This window comes from Wyeomyia smithii, chromosome 3 (genome assembly GCF_029784165.1).
Source record: "Wyeomyia smithii strain HCP4-BCI-WySm-NY-G18 chromosome 3, ASM2978416v1, whole genome shotgun sequence".
Classification (NCBI taxonomy): domain Eukaryota; kingdom Metazoa; phylum Arthropoda; class Insecta; order Diptera; family Culicidae; genus Wyeomyia; species Wyeomyia smithii.
The window spans coordinates 68333410-68357128 of NC_073696.1; the positions used below are offsets into that span (position 1 = coordinate 68333410).

At 37.6% G+C, this 23719-nt stretch overlaps 2 protein-coding genes across 5 annotated transcripts; both read left to right on the plus strand.

The window, feature by feature from the left end:
- The first annotated feature begins 6502 nt into the window (after positions 1-6502).
- Positions 6503-10022, plus strand: LOC129728765 (zinc finger protein 197-like). Its single transcript, XM_055687219.1, has 2 exons — positions 6503-6595; positions 6650-10022. The coding sequence occupies exon 2, from the start codon at positions 6664-6666 to the stop codon at positions 8641-8643; it is 1980 nt and encodes a 659-aa protein (XP_055543194.1). The 5' UTR covers positions 6503-6595; positions 6650-6663; the 3' UTR covers positions 8644-10022.
- A 188-nt stretch (positions 10023-10210) lies between these two features.
- LOC129728763 (uncharacterized) lies at positions 10211-21277 on the plus strand. 4 transcript variants are annotated; one of them, XM_055687217.1, is made up of 6 exons: positions 10212-10585; positions 10649-10791; positions 18276-19213; positions 19271-19980; positions 20602-20755; positions 20808-21009. In XM_055687217.1, the coding sequence occupies exons 1-6, from the start codon at positions 10486-10488 to the stop codon at positions 20860-20862; spliced, it is 2100 nt and encodes a 699-aa protein (XP_055543192.1). In that variant the 5' UTR covers positions 10212-10485; the 3' UTR covers positions 20863-21009. The 4 variants fall into 4 exon arrangements, with proteins under 4 accessions (XP_055543193.1, XP_055543192.1, XP_055543190.1 ...); XM_055687215.1 differs by having other exon boundaries at positions 10215-10585; positions 20602-20747; positions 20808-21277; XM_055687216.1 differs by having other exon boundaries at positions 10216-10561; positions 20602-20747; positions 20808-21277.
- Positions 21278-23719: the final 2442 nt, after the last annotated feature.

The window sequence follows — 23719 nt, forward strand, 5'->3', positions numbered from 1 at the left end:
AAATATGTACAAAAAAACCTTGCACGTATGCGGGTGGTACTGTACGATTATCATGAAAAAGCACTCTCGCTATACCAGTACCGAAAGAACAAAGAATTCTCTCGACGAAAGAGCGGCGAGAGGTCGCACAGTTTTTTTGCTTTTTTGGTTTTGTATGAGGACAAAAGAGACCGAAATAATTCTTCACCACGAGCAGGTATGAATGGTATAAGTGTAATACAATTTTGAGTGTAAAATGCGTTCTCTCCACCGCTAGATGTCGATACTTAAAAGACACTTAGAAGATTTTGTCTCGTTTTTGGTTCTTTAGTTACACAGATGTAAAACATGTGAACTAAAAATCCGATTACAATAAAATTTAATAATTTTTTTTAATTTAATCTTATGGGCAACTAGACCTTTCATTTGAGAATAATTTTATGAAAATCGGTCCATTTCTGAGAAAATCGAATAAGGTTGAAAAGTTGCACATACACACACATAGCGAAATGTTCAGCTCGTTTAGCATATGCCATTCGGCACTTTGGAGCACTTTTATACCTTCGGGTTTGCCAGTGATTGCTATATCTTTCTAGGAGAAAGGCAACAAGTTAGACGTTCATGAAATTTCAATAAACAGCAAAATTACAATATATCTTTCAAGAAGAAGAGAACAGTAATAGTTTTTTTAATAGCGAATTTCTTTATTTCACCAGCCAACCTCGTTTTGACCTGGAGCCAACATAACTTCTGTCAAAACCCAAGAGGATGTCAGCTCTATCTCAACGCTACACGTTTGACAAAAGGCAACATATCGGGGCTTCATTTCAAAATAAAACCTCGAGGCAGGCGCCCAGCAAAAGTTCCGTATACTTATCACTTTAGTCGGCAAGACTTTTCACTCATTTCACATATATTTTCCTCCCTGTCTAGTTTAGCCTTGGGCTTCGCTACCTGACCCTGCTACAGCTTCTTCCGGTAGGGCGACGACGTGAGTTCCTCACAGTGATTCTTCTTCCTGTTAATCTGCCGTTTTTTTTATTTTTTGCACTTCAGTTCCCAACTTAAAATCTTTATTAGACACCAAAGGAAGATCAAGTTTAGCAGACCAAACCGCGGCGTTCGGCCAGTTATGATCCCACCTACGTCGTTTTGGCAATGTTCCATGTTCAGAAACACCGGATGAATTTGTTTGATTTGTTTCTATTTAGACGGTACGGAAAGACGACGAATTTCTATGCTCTTATGTCAATGGCGATAGGTTCTGATACTCCGGTATCAACAACTGCGGTTCTCGATCCATTACAAAATCGGTTAAGCTGGCATCAGGACACCGACAATCGACGAAAGATTTCCATTTTCATCAACGAAATAAAAGGTGTTGATGTCCAATATCAGGTTATTATCTGGTTCAATGTCGCCAAGTCCAGGATTGTTACCAGTAAGTTGCTAAACATTCTGTACTGCTATCGGTGATGAATTAATGTAATTTGAGGGTCGTCTGAGCGAATCAGAAGCCTCAAATCAAGCGTCAGAAAAAAAACATTTCGGTCAAATAGCGTTATATTGGTTAAATTATTACCATTTTGAGCCACGGTTCTCTTGGCAGTTTGTCAAAATGCCTCGTTAACCAAAGCAGCAACGTTGTATATTGTTTCTTCCTTTCCGCCATTCCGTTTTAGAAGCCTTTCTAATTCATCTGAATAGGCTCTTTTGAAAGGACTCATAAACGCTACATCAAGTGGCTGAAGCTTATGAGATGCGTGAGGCGGAATTGCTAAAATTTGGGGCTCTTCTTGCCTTCTCCAGAACCTCCAGGTTTCTAGTATGGCTTGAATGACCATCCAGAATAAGTAAAATCGGATCTTCTTTCGTAGGACGATAGCACCTCAAAAAACTATCAAACCATTGGTAGAACGTTTTCAGGGTACTCCACTCAGTGGAGTTGTAAGCAAAATTGAACTCCGGTGGAGCTCCAAGCATCAGTGCGTCATGCATCCGTTGACGCGGGAAGATGAAGAATGGATCCATGAATGTACCAGAAGCTGACATGATCATCGTCACAGTCTTATTTCCAACTCTTTCTACCGACACCAGTTTTATACCTCTTTACCCTACGAACTTCAAACGGAAACAAATAGATCTGGTCAAAAATATGAGCTTTGCCTGCTTGTCCACGCAAGTATTCATTCCATACTTGTATACGCGTATCCATTCTGTCAATCTCCTATCTTGATAAACAGAAACCATGAACGGAAGATAACACCAGTGGACAAAAGCGAAAAAACGTTACCATAAAGCTCAAAATAATTACCTTAAAAAGATTATAGGCCCCAAATGTATGCAGGAGTGCGTCAAAATGCCATAGAGTAAGTGCTCGCCAAGTTCGTCTCTTCGACATTGGCTAACGGGGAAACTCACTTAAGTCTCTGAAAAAGTTAACTTTGCTAGGGACACCAAACTTCACAGGAATGGTTAAAAAGCTATAATCCCTCATTTTTTTCCAGTTTGAGTTCCCGGGAAAAACCTGTGTTTACCAGTATAATCCACATGGTTTAGCGATAACGACACAGATAAACAGACGTAACATAAAATTTATTTTCGTTGATCAAAGTAACAGTTAATTCAAATGAGTTTCAGTTATGCGGAAGATTTAAATATGTTCGCGATATGAAAATTGGCAACGAAGGTAAAGTTCGGCTCGGTTGCGGTTAGTTTTTTTTATAAAAGTTATTTTTCCGGTTTCACTATTATTCAGCGAAACAAACGAGATGTGAGCGCAATTGAGGCGAAGAACAAAGGAAGCAATAAATTAAAACAATAGAAATCTTCAAGTTACTGTCCTAAATAAAAAGTGCCTTTTATATAGAACAAAAGAAAATTATGCGCATTTGTGACTAAAACAAAAAATTATCAAGTGAGACGAAGAAAATGTTAACACTATTATGGGGGAGAGAAATGCAATGGTGTAAAGTATATTAAAAAATATTCAAATCTCTTTTGTGGTGAAGCAAAAAAATCCTTTTGTGTTGAAAGGCAGAAGTTATTGTGATTGATAAACTATTTTAAAAAAATTGAACTGGGGCAAATATATTGGGTGATTTGATTTTGATGAAAAAATGCAAATTTGTAAAAAATAATAATAATATTGGTATTTTTTTTTCAATTTTTACCAAAAAGAAACAAAAAATTAAATTTATATTTGAAAAAGTGAGCAAAGTTTTCCCTCTTCTAAAATACAACTGAATTGCACTGCATTATCGATATGGCGTCTAGAATTGTAGGTTTAATTGAACCATATGTCCCTGGAGCTTCTTTCTCAAATCATATCGAACGTCTCGGTTTAATTTTTCAATATAGTAATGCGCCTGAAAATTCACAAAAGCCCTGTTCATCACACTTAGTGGTCTAGCAGTTTTTGAAGAATTAAAGCTGCTGTACCCGGCAAGAGTTTCGTCAACCTTACGGTACACAGAAATAATTAAATAATTAAAAGAATGGTTTGACAAGAAGAAGTCAGATTTATTACAGAGATTCAAATTTTACAATCGCGTACATAGGATGGATGAACGAGCGGAAAATTTTGTTTTACCCATTGAACTGCAGGCAGAATTCTGTGAATTTGGGGAGTTCAAGGAAACAGCTATCAGGGATAAACTAGTGATAGGTGTATACGACTAAGATTTACAATGGAAAATGTTTGGGTAAAAAACTTTAACTTTAGCTTCAGCAGAAAGGACGTTGGTGAACTATGAACTGGTAGGATCGCGAGCAAGAATGATTAAGTGGCTTCGGTTAAAACGAGGTTTGGAAGAAGAGATAGATTTCTTGCTAATAGACAGTCAAGAAGCAGAAGTAGGAGTAGGAGTAAATTTGGTTGGAGATTTGATGAAAAAAGAAACATGGGGGGTGGCATAGGTATGAGCGGCAGTAATTCGTGAGAGAGATGTTTTGGTTACAAGGACAGTTTAAATTGCTATATTTGAGGTAAAACGAGCCATGTCTCAAAGAACTGTTTCAAGTATATTAACAGCCAGAGAAGACCAATAATTAGATTTGCGGATGAGCCTCAACCCGGTTCTAGTACAACAGTTTAGAGCTGCTTATTCATAGGCTGAAGCCTACGGTCCTGGGTGGTTCATCGGTTGATTCAGATCAGTGCTGGACAGCGTGTTTTAAGAAGTTAACGCATTCAAGTTTTGTATAATCGCTTAAGTTATTTCCAGTTAATTTCAAATAATTACGTTTATCTGAACTACCTCTGAAGAAGTATTTGAATCATATAAATATTGTATAATAATTACAAACGTTTTTTAAGAGGGAAGCATTGTTGTGTATACCTAGGGGCCAGACACTATTTATATATTACGGAATATCTCCAATATTCAAGATTACAAAGTATTTATCGTTGCATTTTTGGGCACCCCTCTATCTATATCATAGCTCATTGACGTGACATCACGTTACATTATCGCTAGAGGGAAGTCAATGTGACAGATAAACGATGAATATACAGTCGCCGTTCGATAACTGCAAGACCGCAATCCGTCAAATCTGATGTCAAAGTCATATCTGACATTGAAGTGACAGATCTCGCGGGGGGATTCTAAATGCATTCGGAAATGAAAATTGTTGAATCTCTGTAAACATTTCATTTTCTTTCGATTTTTTTTCGATTTCGTTTACTTGTCTCTTCATTCTGGAAGGGAGATTGTAGATCTCCCCTATTAATCAATGAAGCAAAATCACCATGTTATGTGGTTCACTTTCCGTAATTATTATAAGAGTTTTCTCTTATAACAATATCCCTTGTGCATTGTTTGGCTAGCTTTCACTACTCAGTAAGGCAATGCATAGTAGATCACAAACAATATTTTGTGACCATGCGTTAAATAGACCATTTTACGAACCGACAGGTGTCGCGGATCCTGCTGACATTGATATTACTTTTACTTGCGTTATGTCAGCGATTCCGAGCTTTCTTTCAAAATTTCATTCATGAATTGAGTTCAAAAACGTCTCGTAAAATAGTTTATTGTAGTAATGAACTTTATTTTCGCCTACATATTGGTTATGTAAAGAAGTTACTAAAACGCAATAAATTATGACGCGGAAATATGGATATCAAATTGATTAATCGAAAATTTTATTTTTGCCACAATTCCATTAAAAAATAAATTTCGACATCATTGAAAATAATAATGGTAGTGACGGACCCCCCTCTAAATATTGGCATGTGTCAAATGTTGCAGTTATCGAACGGCATTCGATAACTGCAATCAACCAATATCGTGTAATATTATCAAATCATTATTCATGAAAATAAAGGTTTCTAGCCCCTAGGTGTATACGGAAAGGGCTTAGCAAAGGCGAAACCCGAAAACTATTATTTCGATCTCAGTTTTTTAAGCCTATGAAAATAGTATTGAAGAGCCGTGAATATTGATGGTACTTTACATATTGTTTTTATTGTAAATACAGTCATGTTTATTTTTGCTGGAGATTACCTTGTAGAAAACGTGTTGATTCGAAAATTCGCGTAAAAACGTGTTAACTCGAAAATCTGCGTGAAAAAACGCGGTAATTCAAAAATATGCGTAAAAAAACTTATTAATTCAAAAACCCGCGTAAAAAACGCGTTAATTAAAAAATCTGCGTGAAGTAGTTGAAGTAGTTAACGCTTCGATGTTTTTTATCCCCAACCCGCATGAATTCAAAAAAAAAACGTGTAAAAACCACTTTTTCCGAAATGAAGCGATAGACCATTTTACGAACTCACAGGTGTCACGGATTATCCTGTTGATGTTGATAATGCTTTTACGTGCATTTTTCAGCGGTTCCGTGCTTTCTGTCGAAATTTCATTCACGAATTATATGTTCATAAACGTCTAGTAAAATGGTATATTACTGCAAGTTGAACGAATAAAATACCTGTTTTAAAATTTCTGCTTACTGTGTATCGTTTTAGGGATCATACATATAATACATAACGGGCTCAGGGGTTGGGAGGTATTCAGCGAAGCGTTACACTGCCTGTGGCAAATATGTAAAATAAACCTTTCCAATTGTGCATGTATTGATGAACTTTATACTGTGCAAGTCGGATTGAAAATGAGGCCAACAATGTGCTTGCTGTCAAAATGTCTTCATTGATTGCGGAATTTTCATTTTCTTTCACTGACTTGAAACTTAATTTATTTCTACACGGATTGTGTGATTTGTTTACGGATAGTTTCCTACAAAATGAGTATTTGATTTCCAGTACCGAACAACTCAAAAAAGACTATATTTTTCGATTTGCTTAACCCCGGTGGAGTTAAGCAAGAGTCATTTATGAGGCAAACAATCCGAGTTTAGTGTGCGCGACTGAGCTGTTAGTAAGCTCTATTGCGTTACCTGGGGGTGCTTGGGTATTAAAAATTGCCAAACTACGCGTTATGTAATATTTGAATGGTTCCTTATTCCCGGTGAATTCTGAAGGGCGTTTTGAAGCTTGTTTATATTTTGATGCTTTTGTTTAACAGTGAAAAGTCAAACACGAAAAATCAACATTGAGGAATTGCATCTTTTTGTATTTATTCTAGCAATCGTCGACAATTTGGGAAATATTTCTCAGGTAATGATACGAAATATAAAATTACTATAAAGCTCTGATCATTTTATCTTTCAGGACTAGACGGCACCATGAGTGCTATTTCGCTAACCCAAACGGAACCGGCTGAAACAGTAACTGCTGCTGCTAGCGGAGCATCCAGCGAATGTCGAATGCTACTAAATGTAGCAAGATATTACGGAATTATATCGAAGATCGTTAATATCTTAGACCAAAACTGTCACGCTTTACCTACCAATGATATTGTTCAGGTGGTTCATCAACCAGAAAACCAATCGATTTTTATTTACTACGGAGAAATAATAGAAGAATGCCTCTCGGAAACGGAAGCAGATGCGATTGATTCGGTCGATGTACAAGTGAAGACACCTTCTAACTCATCCGAACTTGTGGATAATACTGTTGTCGCTGAAGAATGTGATATTTCAATAGATGCGATAGTCGAAGAAAATAGTGATGAATTATTCAGCTTAGGCGATTCGCAATCTGTGCAATCGTTGAATTCTATACAAAAGAATCAAACAGAGTTTGAGGTGATCGGGACAGTGAAAAAAGAGGAAGTAGAAGATAATGTAGATGACAAAGAAATGTTATTTTCCAGCCTAAATGCTAGTGATGATGATAGCAATATTTCCGAATATTACGTAGAGTTTCTTCAGGAAATCGATTCAACGACTGGCGAGATTGGTGAAGAAACGGTTGTCCAAGAACAAAATGGCAGAGATCTTTCTAAGGCTGAAGAAGAAATTTCTCGAGTAACACGTTACAGATGCCACTTTGTTTCTTGCTCTCAGCGATTTCATTTGGCCAAACAATACGATGATCATATTCGAAAAGAACATTCCGGTATTATTAGGCATCCGATAGTACTTCAATGCAGGCACACGGAATGTTCAGCCACATTCAATGATACGTTAAAGCTGTATATGCATCACAAAAAACATAAACCTCAACTTAAAGCCGAAAAGCCTTTTTATTGCAGTGCATGCCAGATAACATTTAGCAGTAAGGATGAACTAAGAAAACATATTCAGGGTCACCCCAGGAGAAGAAACAAACTTCAAACTATAAAATCTAACATTAAGCGTCAATGTGAATTTTGTTCTGAGGTTCTTGAACCGAAAATCAACATTTACAATGTACACTGCGTTGAAATCCATGGTCGTGCGTTGTACAGTTGCTTTGTCTGTGGAAAGGTTTTCCACCTGATGGCACATCTCAGCGAGCACATAAAGGCTGGTCATGATGTCGAAACGACTCGGAAGTATATTGATGAATCTCTCTGGAGGATATTCCAGCACGGAAACTCAACAATTAAAGAATGCCGAATATGTTTCCGATTGTTTGCTTCGCAAAAAGCAGAATTTCATCACAGTCAACTACATATCAAAGAACTGTTACTAACCTGCTCTCACTGTGGTGGCAAGCACTACGAAAGTCATTGTACAGAACCCCGTCCCAAGTATAATCAGGTTTATGAGAAAGTCCAGTGTGAGCAATGCCAACGATGGATGTCGAAAAAAAATATTAAGGAGCACATTGCGACGCATGCCAATGATCGACTTTACCCCTGCACGGTATGCCGAAAATCATTCAAGGTCAAGCGAACCGCTCATAGGCACATTCAAAACCATATCAATGCACAGAACAAAAGACGCAAATGTTACGATTGCGACCAGGAGTTCGAAAACGACTCGCTCATTCCGGAGCATTATCGGCTGCTGCACGTCGACCGACGGCCGTACAATTGTCTAATCTGTGGCGAAGGTTTCTTTCTGAAAGTGGAACTCGGTGATCATTCACACACGCACAGCGACGAGGAACGGCGCCGAATGTCGGTCCGGAATCCGGTCGAGCACTACCAGATCGGCAATGCGCGAGTCTACGAGTGCACACTCTGCCGGCGAGCGTTCTCAGCCAAACGAACCACGGTTGCTCACTTCATAGTGCACACAGATCGACCCTTTACCTGTCAGTACTGCAGTATGTCGTTTCGGGTAAAAATTGCACTGGAAGATCACCTGTTGGACATCCACAAGGTTAAAGTGTAACAAATGGCAGTTGGTTCGTGGAAAAGTGTGATGGTTGGTGTTGAAATAGGTGAATAATAACCGCTATTTTGTACTGGAAAAACTTCGAATTAATTACAAAGAAAAGAAATGACGCCAAAAGTATTCCAGCAACACGTATTCAAATCCGTATAGGTTTCAATTGCCTTGCAAAAACAATGCAATTATGTTTCTACGAAATCTTATAAGGCGTTTACGAAGTTTATTTACAAAGAAATGCTAGCCCGATAAAGAGTGATTGACAAGGCCATCAGCTATGATTCGATAAGAATTATTTCACAGTAAAACATTGTTTTCCTACTACATATTTTTACATCGCCCTGTGGCGGCGTCAATTCATAGAACAGTGTAGTTGAACATGTAAATGCATAAAAAACTTGTTTTTGCAACGTTCTTCCTGGCAAGCTGATAAGATCAGGGCTAAAGTAGGACGTTAACTATAATATACGGCATGAGAAAAAAATCGATTGTCGCTAGTCCAGAAGTTCTGTTTTCAACTGGATTGGGATTGGAAATTCTTAAACAGTTCAATGTTTCATGTCAAAAATGTTTGATAGCTAAAACCCAAAATGTAGGCGGGTAATTAAAAATTCACTCAGTAATTCGCGGGGAGTTTAGGAGCCTGCATATGTACCTAAGGACTTCAGGAGCTTCCATATCATAATCTAACAAATGTGAAAATAGTTGTGGAAACCAGAATCTGTAACAATTTCGGTTTGAAAGTCCAGAATGAAAAAAATATGTGGGCTCTTGCTACCGACACGGCGACACAAAGGCATATTCTTTTTACGCAAATGCTCATATTGTCACAAAACATTTAAAGTAAATCAGGGAAATCAGTAACGTGAAAGTACCTTATTGTGATGTAGAGCGAAACACTGAAATTTGACTTTTGATATCAAACCACTCTCTTGCTCTAAGTAATTTATAAGCAGTTGAATGTCTGTGGCTGCTGATGCGCAAAAGATAATTCTTATGATTATTTTTCATCGCTCTATTGAGAATTTTTGTTTTTCATGCTTGCTAATAGATGAGAGTAAAATAACTGGCCGGTAATTGAATGTTTCAGTTGAAATCGTTTTCGGTTTCAAACTGGAGTGGCTTTGGCATTTTTCCATTTTTAGGTTAATACTAATGCCAATTCATAGCATCCCACCTGACTGGTTTTCTTTCTATTTCCTACGTATGATTCACAACAGAATACGCGAGCCTCCCACTGCACTAGGTAGAATTAACGTTGCACCAAGCGCAATTCTCTCGTTGCGCATTATGGGAAAGTGAAAGAACGCCAGTGCAGGGGTGCTTCCATGAAAAATATCCCACTACTTTGTAAATTCCACTGAAATCGGAATAATGATGAACCTACTGACAAACTCACTTTGGCTGTAGACAGCGAGATACATTTCTCCTAGGAGGAGATCAACAGCGACGGGTAATCGTATGGCGCACCCAGCTTCTACTTATTATAGCAGCTCGCTAGTGGTTGTGCTAGTTGACCAGTTGATAGTATTTATTTATAGCGAGCGTCGTAAACCCACTTGCTTCGGTTAGTGTTAAGCAGGACAGCAGCGGGTAAGGTTCGTTAGTGTAACCGTCCGTACGTGGCGTATGATTTTAAGTGCCAACATCAATGCGCGTACTTATGCGGAATAGCCGTTATCAGAGAGTTAATGTTAAAGGTCACGCTAATACGAAAATATGTGAAACAATCCATCGTAGCACTACAGAGTTGAACGAATTTGCGATGCATCGATCGTGCATTCGTGTCTGTCCGTGAGCTTTGTGCTGTGATCAGCCAATATATTACCGCCTAGTGGTGGCATAATGCTAGTGATAACAGTGATGCTGTGGTGCGTAGCAAGTTCTACGTCAGCAAAGGAAGTTGTCTCTTTTTATGGCAGTAAGCGAACGATGATATCACCTAGTGTGGCTCCCCTACGAACGTGCTTCTCGAAAACCATTTTTTTCTGATTTTGTTTAATTGTAGGTGTTTTCAAAACAGACAGCGTGATTGATCTACAATCAAATATCACATCATATAGTGTCGGGTGCATGCTTGAGGCTACAAAAAGCGGCGTCGATAGCCGGTTTCTTGCCTTCTATCAAAATAACACGAAAGTTGACTCTCAGGTAAGTTGAAGGTGAGAAGGATGTTTTATTGCTTCATAGTTAATTCGCATCTTGAAGGGTTTTCCCGTGCCTCGTGGTTTGTATTTGTTTCTGTTTTCGCGCTGTAAATGTTGAATATTTTAGGCTTCTTAAAAAAAAAGAGCAATCAGCGCGTATTAAAGCAGTTGTATCGCTTATAATGAATTTAAACAACAATCCTCATTATAAGCAGCTTGCAGTTGCTCGTTTCTCTTGAATATTGAGAAAAAAATCAGTGATAAAATATATATTTCCATTTAAATTTAAATGTAGGCTTGATAACACTGGTCGACAAAGACGAAAAAAAGCTCTAAAGCTCAAACTGGAAATAAGAGTATAATTTTTTTGGTACCCCTAGCAAATGTAAAAGTGCGTCAAAAGGCCTCAGAGTAATTGTTGGGCTCATCGCTTTTACGTTTTCTTACGGGAAAATTCATTTAAGTCTCTGAAGAAGTTATCTTTGCTAGGGGCATCAAATTCACAAAAATGGTTTAAAAATAATAAAATAATCTTTCATTTCTTTCCAGTTTGAGCTGAAGGGCCAAACCTGTGTTTACCAGTGTTATTTCTTCATGATCGGACAGTCATGAATGATTAGACAATCTTTTAGAGTTTTCATAAATAAAATCATAACAAAACTTTTGATAAAAAGTCCTGGATGGAGAAATGAAAAACCAATTTTTATTAAAGATTTGAATTTTATGAAAACATTTCAATTTCAACATTTGTATTCCTATGATTTTAAACAATTAAAATACGTATTTTTCTCCATAGCATTTTCGCGAACTTTCTCATGGCAAATCTACATGCAATTTCAATTTGATTTGTCTATTCTTGCATAATTAAGAGAGATTAATGCTTGTTTATGTGAAACTGTGTAACCACTAGATTGTATTATTTTCAAATTGACGTTCTATGAACACCACCGGACATAAATATGTTGTGGGTAAATTTTCAAAGTAACGAGCGCTTTGGCTTATATACATTGGCGTGTTTGTTGCAAAATTACAATCACAAATGTATCGAAATTTTAGTATCTAACTTTTAAATTTCTTTGCTTTTCAGAAAGAAAAAAAAAATTTTCCATAGAATTGATCTTCGCTATTTTTACAGTCGGTTACTTTATTTATCTTAGAAATTCTTAACAGCCGATTAAATTCGGTGACTTCGTTGAGAATGTTAGCAAAATATTTCAAGTAAATTTTGTAAAAGATAAAGATTCGCCGTAAACAGCCTTAAAATCTTGTTTGGCGAAATTTTCGAAATAAATCTCGAAATTTTTCAAAAAGACCTATCTAACATTGAGAGACTCTCTTTGTTTACTTTCTTTTTGATCAATAACTATGTTATATTTTCCATATTTCATAACACTCAATGCATAGTAAGCAAGACAGTATTACAATCTCTCGATTAAGGGGAAGAAAGCTTGGAAAATATTTATAATGACGACGTTATTCATGAAACAAAGTGAGAGAGGAGAGAATCTCTCATTGTTACTTAGGTCCTTTTGAAAAATTACGCGAGAAATGCCGAACGCTCTTCAAACACTTCGCAAAATTTCTAAGTTTTCCGGCAATCAGAAAACAAATAGTCCTTGACTTATGCCGTTTCCAGAGCGATTCAAAAATAATTTCGCTGGTGCGGGGAAATTTCACTTTTACCCTTGCTTACCTTACCAATGAGCTAAAGGCCAAAGGGTCCCTCGCTGTTCGAAGAAGTCGTCTCGGTCCTTGGCTGCAGCTCGCCAGCCATGTTGTTCGCTTCTATCCCGAGACCCAGAAATTACCTCCCAGACCCGGAGAGAATTCGTGCTCATCCAGAGACCCGGAGACTTCGAGTGAGACCCGGAGAGGTGGCAGCCCTAGTAGTTAATCGTCAAGCTATGAATATATATTCTTTCTCGACTATGCAAATCATTATCGCGATTCATTATCCACAATAAAGGGGTTTTCAAAAAGAGCTTTACAAAAAAGGATCGATAGGGACAGCAAACGACGCCATATTTTTTCCCGTTCTCTTGACGTTTCTCTTCAGTGAAGGTTTGCCATTTCATAATGGTAGAAAACGAGCAGCTGCACTGAAAAACACAAAACACGAAAATTCTACCGAAAACTCAACGCATCCCGCAGAAGCTTTGTCCCACGAGCCGAATTGTGTAGGGATGAGAATTATGACGGATGATCGTTGGGTGATCGAAAACTGGAAGCATCACTACGATGAACACCTGAACAGCATGCAAGCAGTGGAGGAGCCGTGGTCGGAACAACGAACGACGAAGATTCATCAATTGCTCAGAGTTACTAATATGATACGATTGGTTATTCCAAAGGAGCTGCTCTTTTAGACATAGAAAAAGCAATCGACAGTGTTTGGCATAAAGGTTTGATTGCGAAATTGCAAACTTTTAATTTTCCAATTTTCCTAATCAAAATTTTAAAAAATTATCTTACTGATCGAACTCTGCAGGTTGTCTATCAGAATTCAAAATCTGATAGATTTCCTGTCAGAGCAGGTGTACCTCAAGGTTCAGTCTTGGGTCCAGTCCTGTACAACATATTCACTTCAGATCTTCCTGATTTGCCTCCAGGATGCACAAAGTCATTGTTCTGCGATGACACAAGCATTTCCGCAGAAGGAAAAAGTCTTCGTGTCATATGCAGTCGATTGCAGAAACGTTTAGATATTTTTTCTTCCTACTTGCAAAAGTGGAAAATCTCTCCCAATGCTTCTAAAACTCAAATGATAATTTTTCCGCATAAGCCTAGGGCTTCTTTCCTCAAGCCAAACAAAAATCACGTTGTCAAGATGAATGGGGTTATTTTAAGTTGGTCCGACAAGGTTAAGTACTTGGGACTAATTTATGATAAAAAACTTATTTTCAAAGAGCACATTGAGAGTATACAAGCCAAGTGCATCAAATATACGAGATGTTTATATCCTCTCATCAACAGGAATTCTAAACTTTGTTTAAAGAACAAACTTTTGATTTACAAACAAATTTTTAGACCAGCAATGCTTTATGCTGTACCGATCTGGTCAAGTTGCTGTTCAACAAGGAAGAAAACGCTCCAAAGGATTTAGAATAAAATTCTGAAAATGATTTTGAAGCGTCCTCCTTGGTTTGGTACTCTCGAATTACATAGACTTACTGGTGTTGAACCATTAGAAGCTATGTCAAATAAAATTATTAATAATTTTCGACAAAAATCGTTGCAATCCTCAATTGCTACGATAAGCTTTCTTTATAGCCAATAAGTTAGCAATTAAGTTAGTTGTAAGTTTACTTCCCCTTTTCTGACAAGTAGGTTTAAATCCCTACGAATGATAAGTCCTAATTGCGAAAGCAAACAAATCCTAACAGTTACAAATTTCTAACAGTGTTGAGAAGTCACCATTTGTGATTGGACACACATACTCATTATTTACTAATATTTATCATAAATACTTAAGCTACTAACAAATCCCCTCCCCCTTAAAAAAACGAACGACGAAGATGTGCCATCTCCAACAATAAGCGAAGTTAAGGATGCGATCCGGCAGCTCAAGAACAACAAATCGGCCTGAAAGGATGGCATCGGAGCGGAACTTAAAAAATCGAAATCTGAGAGAACAGCTACCGAAGGAGTGGAAGGACGGAGTTATCTGTCCCATCTACAAGAAGGGCGGCAAACTAGACTGCGAGAACTATCGTTCGATCACAGTTCTGAATGCCGCCCACAAAATGTTTTTCCAAATCATCCTCCAACGCCTGTCACCATCAACCAACAGATTTGTAGGAAGTTACCAGGCCAGATTTATGGAAGGACGGTCTACGACTGACCAAATTTTTTACAATGCGGCAGATCATCCAAAAGTGCCCTAGATTCCCTACACAAAACCTAGAGTCCCTACACATTATCTTTTCGTCGATTTTGAAGCCGCATACGACACATTAAACTGATAAGAGCCATGGAAAATTCTTGACGAAAACGGCTTTCCGAGGAAGCTGACAAGACTGATTAAGGCTGTGATGGAGAATGTGAAGTGTTGCGTGAGGGTTTCGGGTGGAACGTGGGACTTGCTCGAGTCCCACAGGGGGCTTCGACAAGGTGATGATCTCTCCAGCCTAATGTTTAACGTCTCGCTAGAGTGTGTTATAAAACAGGACGGGGTTTAATATTTGGGGTACGATATTCAACAGATCGCACAGTGGTCTAAACTCGAAAAATCGTGATCGTTTTAGATTTGACTGTGAAATATTGATTTTATGTACCCAGTGTCTTCAGCAAGTTTATTCTATATAACAAGGCCTTTTTTTTGGCGTTTTCGGTTTTTTATCAATCCCCCTAGTAGGTAGATAAAAAAAATATTTTTTCTAATTTTCAAAATACCCGATTACTTTCTTCAGCAAAGTTGTAGGAAAATCTATAAGAAAAAGAATTGCTGAACACTGTAACCTTCTATCTGTACGTCAGATATGACGAAATAGAGTTTTACGAGGAACAGTCCTCAAAATTAGTTTTTTGTCCATAACTTTTTATGTAACAGTCGAAACAGTTCAAGATGTTCTAAGATTTCGTTCATTCTACTAAACCTAGCATTTTTGTAAAATATATTGGTTTGATATTTTCATTTGTTTTAAAGATATTTCTAGTTTTTTGCTGAAAATAGCCATATTTTGAGTCCATATTTCTCCGAAGGTTGCAGATAGTAGCAAACCAGACTATATGCATTTGAAAGTTTGTCGAACGAATTGCATTACTCAAACGAGTTCCACTGTTTCTAGTTGTATCCAACCGAGTACAGAATGAAAGGAAAACATCCCTCAAAATGAGTTTTTTGTCCATAACTTTTTCTGTAATTATCGAACCAATTCAAGATGTTCTAAGATTTCGTTCATTCTGCTAAACCTCGCATTTTTTGTAGAATATATTGGTAATTTTCCTACAACTTTGCTGAAGGAAGCAATCGGGTATTTTGAAAATTAGAAAAACTAATTTATTTTATCTGACTACTAGAGGGATTGATCAAAAAACCGAAAACGCCAAAAGAAAGGCCTTGTTATATGGAATAAATTTGCTGAAGACACTGGGTACATAAAATCAATATTTCACAGTCAAATCTAAAACGATCACGATTTTTCGAGTTTAGACCACTGTGCGATCTGTTGAATATCGTACCCCAAATATTAAACCCCGTCCTGTTTTATAACACACTCTAGCGAGACGTTAAACATTAGGCTGGATAGATCGTGCATGTTTCACATGATAGAGCAAGTGCAATTTTAATTGCTTTCTCAGTCGCAGGAAAGAAAGAACAGGCTTCAACTAGCAAGTCTCTAAGATCCTGCTCTTCCAAGTTATTACGGTCTGCTCTCATGCTGCTGCAATGTTGATACTAAACTTCCATCTCTTCAACTTGGAATTGTCATAGCTCGGTTCCAATACTCCAAGCTAGTTGATGCAGGTGGATTTGCCCGGTACTTTCGCCGCTGCAATTTCCTTGGTGGATCAACTGAAAAACCTGTGCAATTCCTCGCAACATAAGGCAAGCATTTCAATCAATTATTTTTGATCTGGTTGATACTTTACACAAATTTTTCTATGGGCTAAAAATGTCGTTTTGTGCTATCAGAGTTATTGAAAACAAAATTCTGCACCAATGTTATCAACTAGTGGGGGGCAACGGTTTTGGAAAATTTAATAAAATTTTCATTACCTGTTCAAACCTCAATGGTATTAGACGTGATTTTTTTTCAATTCGCAAAAATTTTCCCCGAAGTATTGCTATCGAGCTCTAGATCCAAATTTCTCCCTAAATTCGGTTTCTGGACCATTGTGCAGTAGGACACCACCGCTAATTTCTGCTATGATGTCGTTGCTCGACTATGAGTGTTAACGTGGCTATATGGAAATATTTAAACTTGATAGCAAAGAGCCAGAACAAAATTTTATTGATTCCATTTAACTCCTCGAAAATTCCTAACTCATCAGAAGTCTATTACTAGTGACTCCGCTTGGCACATTGCATTTTAAGATTTCTAAGGGAAAACCTACTTTTTGTAACTTGATGAGTATTGTGTGCATCCGCTTTCACCCACCCGGCTCTCGCCCTAATTTTAGTAAGACACAATGGAGTTATATAGAAAAAATATGTTACTCAATAAAAATGTATTGCGTTTAGAAAAAGTAAGTACTAGAAAGTTAGCATAAGATGTATAGAAGACAACTGACAGCTGTTTTCTCTGTTATTAAGTAAAATACTCGAAGATATTTTTATTTTACTATTACTGGAACAGCGCCATCTCTTGCAGATTCGACGTTTTTTCAGGTGTTTCATAACTTTTATATAACACTAAAAGAATAGCTCTCTGTAAATAATATGGTGGTCCTGAAAGGATTTAAAATGGTATTGATTGGTAGATCCATTTTAAGCTTCTGTGCATTATTCCGGTTGTGGTAATTCCTGGAGTCGATTTTTAGCCTCTGAGTATCACCCGAATTCCGAAAATACCGAAAATGTCGAGATGGCGTCTGGAGTCGAATTTTGGCTTCTGTGCATCATCCCGATCATTTTAAGCTCTTTTTCGGAAAAAATGGTTGAAGTATGTGTTTCATTTATATTTTATTATTCTCTTTCCAGATTAGGATGGGGTGTCAGACCATCATAGAAACATTTTTTGTACTATAAAATCTTGACTTTCCAAACTTGGCCGTATTTTTTGATTAGTTCTCGAGTTGTGCAGAAATTCCTGTTTCATTTATATGTGAGCCCTCCCTTCCAGAAGGTGAAGAGTATCAAACCACCATAAAAACAAATTCTCAAAAAAAAATTCTTATCTCAAAAAACCCAAATTTGATTCCTTTTGCTCGGAAGTCAGTAAGATCGTTATGCTAAGCCCACAATTGTCCTGAACACTAAAGCAGTTGGCTGCGAGGTCTGTGTATAATGAACAGACGGTCAAGTTTTCGTTGTAGTTTGTAGTACCAAGGTTTTGCTTTGATTTTTTTGCTTGGTTAGATCTCGAGCTAGGCAGAAATTCAAGTTTTATTTGTGTAATAACCCTTCCTTCCAAAAGGGGAGGGCTCTCGAGCTTTCCTAAACATCTTTCCCGTCCCAAAACCACTACATAATCATTTTCACGCCGATCGTTTTAGTAATTTTTAAGTCTATAAAGAAAAGTTGGTATTCCGGTCTACTTCAGAGTAGACTGATTTGGTTTTTGATATTTGGTGCCCAGAAATATCTAGTTCAATTCTAAAAACAAATTTACATCAACGGGAGAAATTGTCCAAACTTTGACCGCCCGAGCTCTTTCGTCCTCTTTCGGATAAAATAAAATTGGCACAGCCTCAAAAGAAACAGATGTTCGCTACGCGCCACGTTAGAATGAATTTAAATAATACACTTATTATTGTCAATTTCGTATCAGCATGATTTGAAAAAAAAAAGTTTAAACGTAATTATGTTTATTTTTCTGGTTTCAGATTGTAAATGATACTACAATAGAATTGAAGGTGGACCTGCTGCATAATAACGAATCTACGATATGTGGTGTAAAAACTTACCTATGCAGGCTTAATCAAACGCGGGAGGTTCATAGCACAACGATTTTCATCGGCGAACCTCCGCAACCGATAGATCTTGCTGACTTCCGTTGTATATCCGAGAATCGCGAATATCTGGTATGTGATTGGCCGCGGAATGACTACTGTAATCTCCATACGTGGTACCAATTGGTAATGATTAGACATCACATGCCTAGCAGCTGTGAGCTGGTGGAGCTCCCGGCTGGGCGAATCCAATTCGACAGCCGATCGGAAACTTGTTCCTATTCTGCCACACAAAGGAGCATTACCTTCGAGTTGGAATCGCGCAACTTTATTGGTAATACTACGATAGAGTATCATTTTGATCACTACGACTTGGTGAGGCCGGCTGCTCCAAAGTTTCTGGAAATCTCAAATGTTACCACTACCAGTTTTGATGTTACATGGAGCCTGAGCACGAAATTGTTAAATTTGGACCGACAGCTGGAATTTCAGTTTTTGTTAGTTTCCGAGTATGGAGTTGAAGAGAGTGCTTTCACCAATTTGTCGTTCAGAAGAGATGAAAGATTGAGCCATTCCTTACAAGGTTTAACACCATACACCCACTATAAGCTGTCGATACGGCTTCGAGTAGTTCCAAACCAACCAAGGCCTTCGGAAAATGATTATTGGTCAGATTGGAGTTCAGCTACAATTAAAACCAAAGCCTGTCGACCATTCCAAGCTCCTGCAACACTCCCTGGAGCATATAGTCTGCGAGAAATAACAGGAAGTTTTGCTACTGTTGATGTTTTTTGGCTAAAAATTCCTCAGTACCTGCACAATGGTGGAAGGTTCCGATACGACGTGTCGGCAATCGACAAATCCGGTACAAGGTAGGACGATCAAAACTCTTGAATTATAAGAAAAGCTAATTAGTTTGATTTTTTTAGATATCTTCCTTCGTCGGTGAGCAACGAAACTGCTACTTTTCATCATTTAAAACTGGATTACTACCGAGTTGAAATAACCTGCCAAAACGTGGAAGGACCGGCCGACGGCGTAAGTGTGATAGAAATATATCCTCCAGCGGAAGATCTTAAGCCAACAATTAAAAGGATATTACTACTTGATGACTATCAACTCTCGTGGTATCCCGTACCACAAATAGATAAACTACTCAACTACACTATAGTTTACTGTAATTTCACCGCCACTGGTACATGTCGAGATGGTGTACAATTCGCAACGGTTTCAGCATCGGAAACAGTTTTCCATATCTCTTCAAAACAAGTGCTGAACTTCGCAATAGCAGCCAACTACAGGGACCATTCATCGGACCTCTCGTGGCAAAAGTGTGTCGTATCCGGTGACACGGGTATTGGGCAACCCAAATTCAGTGTTACCGACATGACGATGGATTCCTTCGTTATTCGCATTGATGACTCCTGTACGGATCGATCTCTCGTCGAGCGTTACGAGATTACCGTGTCAACAAAAGTACCAGTCACCCTGGGGCGCAGTTTCTTCTTAGAGCCGTATATATCAGTCGTTACTATAGATGGGCTCAGTTCTGCCACTGAATACAGGGTGCTAGTGACGGCATTCCACGAATCAGGATCTCCTCAGCACAAAAAAGCTGTTGTGCGAACGGCACAAAATGGTAAGATTCTTTTAATTAAGAATTAATGGATGTTTCTGATTAGTGGTGTTTTGTGGCTATTTGATATCAAAGAACTTGAGCATAGATCTATTTTCAGGCAGGATGACTTCCTAAAAAAATAGGACCCTATGATAATAAAATTGGCCAGAGGGACATAATTGAAGGTTCCTCCGCTAAGCAAGCGGGTTATATCATAAACTCTTATTCTTTTCCTAGTTACATGAGAGAAACGATCTCATAAAAACTAAACATTCATTACTTTTTTCCAACGAAAGTTACGTTTCACTTCCAATCCACTTAGATTGGTGATGCTACCGGAGAACGCCTCTGTAAAAGACATTTTGAACAGTTGCAACATTTGATTACCGTTGGTTTAAAACATAACATTTATATTTTACAAATTTCGTTGCGAAGTTCTTGGTCAGAATAAAAAAGTACGAATGAGTACGAACTAGAGCGGGGCATTACTTTGAAAAAAAAAAAATCAGTTATTTAGACTGACGGAAATTGATGAAACGCCTAGAGTAAGTGGCTAGAAAATATCGCTATGATACAAGTTTGATGAAATAAAAAAAAATCAAGCGAATTTATTTATTACCCTATTATGTCCAATAATTTCAGGAAGCCTTTGGCAGTCGATATTATACGCTTTAGGTGGACTAGTTATATTAATAGCAGTCTGCATACATGCATCACGTAAGGTAAAAAAGATGATGAATATCAAGGTCGATATTCCGCTTGGACTGGTTGGAATCGACGATTCCAGGGTAATCAGGTTGGATTGTACTGATTGTGTGAAAACTAAAATAAGTACGTAACTTTTTCAGACTGTCGCAATACCCAACGATCACCGAGAGAAAGTGGATTCAAACCACATTGTAAGCGAACAGGAAGTACCGTCTGTAGTACCGGCTCAGCGCAAACTAGACGAAAACTCAAACCTGCCCATTTTAGCACAGTTGTCTGCAACTTCGAATAATCTCGAGCGACTCCGGAAAACTGTGCACACGGCAACAGATAATTTGTACATATCACCCGAGCAGATGACACCTTCACCGGTGAAAAAACCTAAAGAAAATCAGTTCAGTGCCATTTCTACAGCATCGTCGGGATATGTGGACCTGAACCAAATAGTCAAGAGCCAAGACAATCGGTCAATCGTTATGTGATAAACTGTAAAACAAGAGTAGAAAATCGATTGGAATTGTTGATCTGTTTCATACACTTGGAACATTTCTTTTAAACACTTTTTAGGCAAGGTTTAATGACAATAAAACTAATATTGATTATTTCAGTAGTTTCATAATATTTCATATCTCTTGAACTAGGGGAACTGCTCCATTATTCATCTCATTATGCCGATATTCACGAAGAATGTACGGATTAAACACCAAATTTTCACGAAATCATCAAACGAATAAACTGAATATGCTTACGTGCTCTTATGGAATGGAATCAGCATTGTTTATTTAGTAAAATTAGCTAAATTTACCCTGAATTTTGTAAAACAAACCATTTTCCACAGCGCTTTCATATCCATCTCAAAACTTGAATCACTGCTCAATTACTCATCTCACGACGCCCCCATCACACTGTTAATCATGAATGAATCACATTATCATGGATGGACGTAGCCGCAGCCCATCGTAGTAGGTTACCTAGATATCCGCTGCAATTGTTAACGTGCAAAATTGGTAACCTAGGTAACCACTACAGTGCTATAAATTTATGTCAATTATGTCGGAATAATTCAACATTTTCAGTATGAATTTTTCGTATTAACAGAAACTGATTTGGCAACTTTTGATTTTCTTCAACGCAGTGAAAACAGATGAAAATACAGTTGAAATTTAGGATTTGTAGAAATTCATCTTATATATTTCTGCTAATTCAAGCTTGTTTTAGGAAATTTGAGGTGAACATTTAAAACATTAAAGTATTCTTAGTGTAGTGAGTGATTTTGTTTAGTGATTAAAATAGAAAGTGGTCCGCAAGTGATGAAAAATACTTTGGTTAGCTGATGAACGAATCCCGTTGTAGCCGTATAGTAGGGATGTAACGGATATCCGCATCCGCAAATGCGGAACATCCGCATGAAAATTGACATCCGCATCAACATCTGCATCCGTAATCACATATCCGCATCCGCATCTGCAGTTATCTAAAAAATCACATCCTTAACATCCCTACCGTATAGACCAATGCGCGGATTTTGTTTTCTGAGGTAGATGATTAAATTAAATGAGTTTTCGAGTGCAGATGCCCGACTATAATATCAAATTGAGAGATTTTAAGTGAGTTTTTGAGGATTATACTTTATGAGGAATATAAAGTGAACTAAGAAGAATCCATTCCATGGATTAGCAGATTGGTTTAAGAACAAAACATGCGTTTTCTCCTATGTTTTTATGTTGTATGAGATGAATAAATGGGCTGAGATGAATAATGGAGCAGTTCCCCTATGTCTTTTGGTGCGAGTAGAAATGTTTTTGCCTTTCTCCTAAAAATGTATAGCAATCACTGGAAAAACCAAAGGCATAAAAGTGCTCCAAAGGGTCGAATCTCGTATATCAATCGACTTAGTTTGACGAGCTGAGCATTTTCTGTATGTGTGTGTGTATGTAACGCTCTCCCAATCTCACTCGATTTTCTCAGAGATGGCTGGACCGGTCTTCATGAAATTAATTGCAAATGAGAGGTCTAGTTGCCCCATAAAACCCTATTGAATTTCATTGCAATCGGATTTTTAGTTTAGAGGTTATGTTTGAAAATGTGAAAACCACGAAACATCATTATCTCAGAAACTACTCAACCGATTTTAACAAAATTGGTTTTAAATGTACGAGCTACTCAAAAACCCTTAACTTTTGAGTTTCATGAAGATTGAACCTGTGGTTCAGAAGTTATTCAAAGAAACGTGTTCTGGAGAGTGTTTAATCTCACTCATGTTTCTCAGAGAGGGCTGAACCGATTTTCACAAAATCACTGTCATTTTGAAGGTCTAATTACCCCATAAGACCCTATTGATTTTTTTTGCAATCGGACTATTACTTTGTCTGTTATGTTTAAAAATGTGAAATCCAGCTTTGAAAAGAAACATATTCCGAAGACTACTTGGACTCACTCACTTTTCTCAGAGATGGCTGAACCGATTTCCACGAAATTAGTGTCAAATGAAAGGTCTAGCTGCCTCATAACACTCCATTGAGTTTCAATGTAATCGGTCTGTTACTTTGTCTGTAATGTATCAAAATATGAAAATCACGAAATTTCATTATCTCAGAACCAACCGAACCTACACAACCGATTTGAACAATATTGGTATCAAATTAACGGGCTAGTTAAAGGTCAATTGATGAATTTTATAGTGATTAAACACGTGGTTCAAACAATGTGAAAAGAAACATGTTCCGGTGACTTTTCAAATTCACTCGTTTTCCCAAAAATGGCTGGACTAAATTCAACAATCTTAGTATCAAATGAAAAGTTTGGCTTTCCTATAGGTTCCCATTTTATTTGACTATAATCGTATTTTTATTCCAACTGTATCTATACTGTATTAAATTATAAAAACAACGAGCGTCTATTATCTCAAAGATCACACGACTTATTTGGAAATATCTAGTGTCATTTGAACGGGTTGTCTCTCAAACTCACAAGTAAGAAAAAGTTCAAAAGTTATGAAAAGAAACGAAAATCAAAGACTATTTAAAACTGTAACTGCTTTGATCAAAACATA